Source organism: Mizuhopecten yessoensis, unplaced genomic scaffold, assembly GCF_002113885.1.
Source record: "Mizuhopecten yessoensis strain PY_sf001 unplaced genomic scaffold, ASM211388v2 scaffold4219, whole genome shotgun sequence".
Taxonomy (NCBI): Eukaryota; Metazoa; Mollusca; class Bivalvia; order Pectinida; family Pectinidae; genus Mizuhopecten; species Mizuhopecten yessoensis.
Genome location: NW_018405435.1, coordinates 13,281 through 21,498, shown reverse-complemented (window position 1 = coordinate 21,498; position 8,218 = coordinate 13,281). Strand labels below are relative to the sequence as shown.

The window sequence follows — 8,218 nt, the reverse complement described above, 5'->3', positions numbered from 1 at the left end:
CAGAATCTAATTATTTTGTTAATGCTGTTCCTACGTTTATCCAGCTTGTAAAGATTCAAAGTGATCATCAGTTGATAAAAATGAAAATCACAGGAAGATGTGAACTTCAAGATTCTCAGATTTTATTAAATAAAATATGTTGTAATTTGTTATAGACGGAATAGCTTTGAACACCTTAAGAAGGTTCAATATACATTTATTTACATACACTGTATGATAGTAAAGAAGATTGATATGATTAGTTTGTGATCTGTATAGATGGTTTCATATAGGAATATATATATTACATAAGTATACATTAAAACATATTTACTTTGTTCTTGGTGATATTTCTTTAAATACATTTATGAAGAAGATGTTCATCAATTGTTTATATATTGGTGAAACCACAGCTTTAATAATCTGTGTGTGACTCCATGCTTACACAATAAAAGTAAAGCAGAGATTGTGATATATATGTGTTACGTTTATCCTTTGATTGTAATTATACTCCATCAGTCCTGGCGTCCATCCATAAGCCTGAACAACTTGCCCAGGGCATATCTCCTATGCTATTGTACCTGGTGTAATCAGATTAGGTATATGCAAGCACATCTTGGAATGGTAACGTACAAAGTACAAGAAGTAAGTCATTTCCAAAATTGTCCCGGGCATATTTTCTATACTAATCACCTGGAGTAATCGGATTTTGTATGTAAGAAGTTCTCGGGATGGCAGAGTCCTTAGGTCAAGAAGTAGGTTACTGTGACCAATGAGTTGACCTTTGACCTCAGTCGTTGAAAACATTTGTCCGAGGCATATCTCCTGTACTATTTCACCTTGTATATCCATATTTAGTATGCAGGTACATCTTTAGATTGTGCTGTGCATTGTACAAGAAGTAGATTACTATAACATGTAGTTTGACCGTTGACCTAATCGAAAAAGATTGTCCAGAGCATATCTTCCATGCTATTTAACAAAGAGTACCAAACCGAATCACCTAAAGTAACCAGATATGGTATGCATACAAGAAGTAGGTCAGTTCGACCTATGGTCTTAGCTCTGACCTTATTCTTTGGAGAAAAATGTCTGGGGCATATCTTTATAACTTTTTACTTAGGAGTTTCTAGATTCAATATGCAGTTACATCTTGTAATATAATGTGGGGAGTACAAGAAGTAGGTCAACTTGACATATGGTTCGACCTTTGACCTCAACCTTTGAAATAGTATGTCCAGGGAATAGCTTCTACATTTGCATTGTATATTTTTTAACCTAGAGTAACCAGATTTGATAGACGTATCCTGAGATGACAAACTTTGAGAAGTAGGTCACTGTGACTTATCATTTGACATTGGAAATGATTTGTACAGTGCATATCATATTATTTTACCTAGTAATCAGATTTGGTATGCAAGTTCATTTTGATTTCTAATACTTGATTACCGTTTGGAAAAACATTGTCCAGAGCAGATATTCTATACTTTTTGATCAGGATTAACCAGATTTCGTATGCAGGTACATCTTAGATGGAGGAGTGCAGTTTACGAAAAGTAGCTTATTTCGATTGTATGATTTGACTCCTTACCTCAGACATGGTTGGTTTTCTTTACTATTTCTCCAAAAGTAACCAGATTTGGTATGTAGATATAAACATGTACTCAGATGTACAAAAACAAGTCAGCTTGGTTTTTATTTTGACCTCTGATAGCAGTCAATTAAAAAATAATCCTTTTCTGTATCGGGATAGTCATTCATACTTTCCTCACAATAAAAACAGTGAAAACAGAAACCAGTATTTTTTATTACGAAAGGAAACAAAAATACATAATTTCCTAACAAATAGAATAACGGAAAAATATTCGATGTTGCACATTTACGAGTTCAAATCTTGGTTGTCTTGAATCCAAACAATTATGTATTGCTGATTGTTTTAAATCTGTGATCATATACATGTATCAATGCGAATTATTAAAAACAAATAAGCAACCGTTTTACATATTGATCTAGTGAAAAAATAAACTATTGATGAAATATATTACTGATTACATAACATGGATAATATAAAAACACCCGACATCCTTGTGGTCGTTGATATACGTGGTAGCGGTCGATAAAGCAATTACACAAGACTGACCGCTAGGCTTTCTGTCGTCTTGGTCTTCTCTGGCGGACCCATACAGTAGACTAATAGTGGTAATATATACTTCTGTATGTTTAAGATGGATAATAGTTCAGTAATAATATATCCTAAAGATTACACATACTAGTAACAACACCATTCTGTAATATGTTTAAAATTGTCTTATATTAAACATAATTTTTCAGCGATACACACATTTACAAAAAGGTATTAGTTTGTACACTCATAGTAAAAAAGTAATATTCAATTATAGCCTTTGGCTGAGGTCGATACCTGGATTTATCGACCCGAGAAAAGATATATTGACAGAGGACGCAGTTTTTTTCAAAACAGTAATGTTAGCAATCTGAAAAAACACAGCAAAAAGCTACGGAAGCGGGACGATAAGTTCGTTTGGAGACACGTCATTATTCTATTTTTAGAAATAACAATCCTTCAACAAAAATCACGCTCCCCAAGTCAATATCGGTTTTTATCGGTGGACACGTGATTCACTTCTGGCCAATCACTTGTCAGGAATAATATGAAAAAATAATAAACATAAATATCGTCTATTACGTCTTTGTAAGACAGATGTGATCCTCATACCCAAGCTCTCTCTTTATATGGTGAAAAGGCAGTTTCATTTCGAGCCGAAATTGACAATATTGAGGATTTTAAGCGTTTCTACACACCTTTTACATGTATAACGGAAAATAATTTAGATTATGTATTTATTACCAAAACGAATGTCTGACAAATGTAGACAGATACAGTGATATTGGTTATCAAACTACAGTTACTTGCGTATTTGACAGGCATTTGTAAATCCAGGTTCTTATTTCGAAAATATGAAAATTAAAATATGAATCCCTTATATTAATCGCGTACTGAAACCATTATTGTGTTAAATATCGATATTATTAGAAATCAAACAATCAAAGCAATATGTGATCTATGAAAACAAAACCGACGTTAAATATATTTGCGTGACATGAAACCATAGAAATACACGGTTATCTTTATTCCATCTTTGGTTCAATAGTAACAGAATCCCATCCATTCTCATTAAGTAGTTAGTGTGTATCACAGGCAAGTGCATGCCTCTATATTTACTAGTGATTATATAAAGTGATGATTATCTTATACTTATTACTTTTATGAGACCTATAGAATCTTACATGAGTTTCCAATTCATATGAGATTTATGAAACGAGTCTTAAGAATTTTTCAATTAAGCGAGCCTCTGGCGAGCTAAAATGAAAAATTCGTGACGAGTTTTGACGAAAAATAAAACTGTAAATTAGTGGTAATATACCAGTGATGCTATAAAATAGTGATGATGTATTTTAACGATATAATAGTGCTCATATGAAAACGTAGTGTTACATATACTTCTGATAATGAATACTTTATAATGTATATATGTATTACTGGTTATAAGACAATGATCAGGACATTTTGTACAAATAACCACGGAATTCTTTATTGTTAATGATTTGCTTGATATCAAACATTATTTAAGAAAGACTACACTTCGAACTGAAATTCACAATAATGGGGATTTCCATTCTGTACAAAGAGACATATTGAACTACTTTTTTTAAGTAAATTCTTTCAGACTCCTGATTGCATCATCCTTGGTTAATGTTTTCCACGATTGCGGGATTGTGGCTTTTTTCTTATTATAATACTTGGCAAGTTCTTCGTTATAGGTGCAAAAAACCCATGCCCAATATTTGGATGATGAAATTTCTGGACAGGGATGAATATCCCAGTCCGGAAAGTACTTTTGGTAAGCTTTGTAGGTATGATACTCGTCAGTTTCACCAAGCCCAGTACATATTCCTTCACATTTTGCAGAACAGTGAAACTGACAATCAGACTGCACCATAAAGCTGCAACTCTCCAATACAAGTATATCTGTGTCTTTCCTGTATCGTCCTGAAACGCCACCTGCTCTATGCTGGATGCACGAATGTTTACTCGTATGTTTATCATTCCATTGGCATGGCTCAGAACAAAAAGGACAAACAGCTTTACAACCCCAGAGTTTGTCCATGGATATTCGGTAAGGGGTTTTATCATTATACCATCTGATTGATGTTTCTGTCTCGCTTTGAAACTTGCCTTTTAGTTCTGAGCGCACCTGTTCAAGTTTTCTTTTGACAGTTGCAATGAAATCGTTTAAATCTGTTATCTTTTGGTTCTCAACTACAACTAATGACTCCATTTGAATCCATACCATACCCTTCTTCATCTCACTTTGTACATTTATCAGCCAATCATGTAAACACGAAGCCGATTTCTTTTCAACACTTTTTTTAATAACTTCGAATGTAGTCTGCAGTTCTGCCGATACCTTATCCATATACATGTTTCCCGAACGTCCAAAACACTTACTATCAATGTATTCTGATAACCATTCGAATGCATAAGTGTAAGGATCATGAATATAACTCATGAACGCTTTTAATTTGTTTATCTTTACAAGATCTTCCATAATACGATTTATTAATACATACTTTGCTTTCATGGAATCCGTAACTATATGATCATATAGCAAATCTGGAAGAGAGCGTTTAATTTTTTCCTCAACATGATTCCGAATAATTTCACAAAATTTGTCACAAGCAATCAAGGTAGCTGACTTTTCATCAACAACATCCTTAAAATGGCGCCAAGCGAGCGCTTTATGATTGCTCAATTTAGCTTTCATGCTATATTTTTTCCTGTATTCTAAATCAAGTCTTTCTAACAACGGGAGAGCGTATCGAAACACATGTACACAAAGTGTTACTGTGTAAGGTTCGAGAAGTGTAAAGGTCTTGCTTTTATCATGGTTGTGTCGATATATATGTCGCATAATACGTTTAGGGATTTCTTTCATTTCCGTCGCATCAAATTTCCACTCCCTTTTTTTAAGATCTCTGAATATCACATCTATGTCTTTGAGTATTATATTGGTGAAGTCGATAGCTTCATTATATATCTCAGATTCAATTTCTGAACCGGATCGCAAAACGTTCTTCATGCGTTTAAAAAAGGTCGTTTTTACGCTGATGTAATTGTGATCAAACCCAATGTCGTTCAGGCTGTTTTCTAAGGTTGTGAATGATGGATGGTGACCAAGAGGATGCTTCTTTATCTCGGTTTCGACAACATCCTGATGCTTGTTGAACGTTGCGAATAAAATTGATTTCAATACCACTTTGACTTCAATACAGTGTTCTTCTTGAACATAGATTTTCCTTATCCATTTATCCCACATTTCATTGAAACCTGTCTCCATATCTTGGGGAGAAAGTCGCTTACCTTTCATATGTTCAGCTAGGGTTGTTGCCTGGTCGTAAATTTCGTTTTGTAAGGTTGTAAGAGAGGTATTCATTTCGTAATCAACTTTACAGTGTGATTCAATATCCGTTAGCTGTCTTTTGAGCTTACCCAGGCATTCTACAGCAAACAAGTCCCATGCCAAAAGTTTGCTGTGTTTCCATTTTGTAATTTCATCTTTTTTGTCACCCTTTTTAAAATAATTCTTCAAATTTCCCTTCAGTTCCGATTGTTTTTTTTGGAAATCATCGGGATATTTATTGTGTATATGGCCTGTATATTGATCTATTCCACGACCTTTGACTATGTCCGTTTCACAATCAGCAGTACACTGTTTCATTTCGATTTCGGCACTGTTTGTAAGATGTTTTGCATATCTCTCTAATTTCCAGATTAAATCCTGGTAAATGATTTCCAGTGCATTGTATGCTCTTATTTCTAAACTATTTCTAAAACTGAAAATAAAATCATTTGCTAATATACCGTTCCATAAGTCTTTTATGTGAACAAAGCTATCGGAAATTGTCAGATAAGAATCCTTGTTTTGAGTCAGTGTTTCAAATATAAAAGATTTTACTTGCCGGACATCCCTACTGTATCCAGGATTAGCAGGGGCCATGGGTGGATCCCCTTTCCACAAATCTGAAAAGTACCATACATGGTGATTGCTATCAAATTTGATTACGTCTTTGAAACATTTTATGTCGCTGATGCATTCTTCCTCTGCCGCCTCCAGTGTCATTCTATCTAATGTTTCGGCAATTTTTTTTCTTGCATGTATCATAGAATCTTTAGCTCCAACATCAGAAACATTTTGATGTATGAAAATGCATGACTGGCGCAATTGTAGACTTTGGTTTGCCATTTTTAATCGAAGGAATGCATGGACGCAAATCTGTAAAATGTCTTTTACTTCGCTGGTATTTTCGCCCTTTATATTAACAATGGTTATGTCTGCCATTCCTAAAACTAAGGTTGCTAGTTCGTTATCATGCTGATATTTCTGATCACTCAGTTCTGGTGCCCGTAATCCTTCTGTGTCGACTACAAGGACATAGTCGAATTTAAACTTTTGTTTTCGTACAGGAAAAAGTTGTACATAAATACCACGGGTACATCGACCTGCACTTACTGAAAATGTCAGACCGAACATCGCGTTAAGTAATGTTGATTTACCTGAACTTTGAAGTCCAAGAATAGACAATGTGAGTAACCTTTTGTCACCTAGCATATGTTGAAGTTCTGCAAAGACTCGTTCTACCCATTTCAGTGAAACATTTGCTACATCACCATCCATCAACTCAAACGGGCAGCCTAGTTTAATTGACCTTGCTACTGCTTTGGCTAAGTTCGTACACAACTCCTTGTCATTTGCCATCAGACTCGCCTCATAAATTTGACCCAATTCACGGAAAATATGTTCGATACCAAACGACGCTTCGCTGAGATGCTGTTCAGCTTTACTGACTTCCTGTTGGGCTCGAGCTTTATCAGCTTCTGCTTTGGATTGACATGCATTCCATGCGGCTGCATAACGTTCGCGATAGTTTGGCATTTCCCTTCTAGATTTTTCATCTAACTCAAATTTTAACGAGTCTAAAAAAGAAACCAAACTGTCACCATCCAGTGTTAAAAGTATTGATATGAAGTCTTTAATAAATGGTTTTCCAGTCTTGAAACTATCCCATTGTTTTGTTTGTTGTAATATCATTTTCTGCTCCAACTTTGCTTTTTCTTGAAAATCAGAACCTGGCTTGCGATATGATTTCATAACATCAGTATATATTTGCCAATTTTCTTTTTGTAATGGTGTATATTTCACCTTGATATCTGCAAGAGGACAATCTTTTACCTGGTCAAAAATTTTATTTGCTGCTTTTCTTCCGTTTTTGTATTTGGGCATATCCTCATCTACAGTTATACCCATCGTTCTCGCTTGCTCACACATTTCCTGTATAGTTTTAGCAGAACTCATGCCATTAAGCAATGGTCCAATTTTATTTGCAATAGCTTCTTTAACTTCTGATAAACCGATGTTTTTACAATGTTCGGATCCTGAAATAAACTCGGCGTTAAAACCATCTGGACTTGAGTCCATGTAATATTGTTTATACTTCCTTATAAAATCTTTTGACACTTCTCCTGTAAGGAGAAACAACACATTGAAATGAGCACGTTTAAAGTAATCCAAATCTTTTTTGTTTTTCATTGTTTCTTTGTCAGTGACTATTATCATGACATGCGATACACTTTTCAAATATTCTGTTTGCTCTGCATTGTTTAACGCATCGCCTCTTAGATTTAGAAATATTGTAACTCGTTGCAAATTCCTAGGTTGCTTTGGAGAAGGTAAAAACCAGGAAGCCTCAACAAGCCCGACACTTGCTTGTTTCTCACTCGAACCCAATATGCAATCGTAATTGAAGAATGCATTGTGAGCTGTGCCATACAAAAGTTCATTTGCAAGTTTTGATTTCGATATTTGTGGACGTCCTAATCTTATAAATGACACAATATTTTGTTTACAGTTTACTATGCTTGTATCTGTTTTTCCATCGTGAACCGTTATTGACCGAAGAGGCCACATCGAAAACATTAAAATGGTTTCCTTGTGTTTGTGCTCTTTGACGGGAAAAATTATTGGTATCGCCAGATGACATGCAAACATTTTTAAACATACTTTTTGTTTCAATGTAGGATGTAAGCAAATAAAGATCGATAAGAAAATATCTACAGGGCTACGCCGATCTAAATTTGATATTGATTTTTCTTGGATGTCTT

At 34.7% G+C, this 8,218-nt stretch overlaps 1 protein-coding gene across 1 annotated transcript; it reads right to left on the bottom strand.

Annotated features, from left to right (window-relative positions):
- Positions 1-4,197: 4,197 nt before the first annotated feature.
- Positions 4,198-8,212, bottom strand: LOC110448717 (interferon-induced very large GTPase 1-like; the record flags this gene model as incomplete). Its single annotated transcript, XM_021495099.1, has 1 exon — positions 4,198-8,212. A coding segment is annotated over exon 1 (3,908 nt), but the record flags the coding sequence as incomplete, so codon positions are not given.
- Positions 8,213-8,218: the final 6 nt, after the last annotated feature.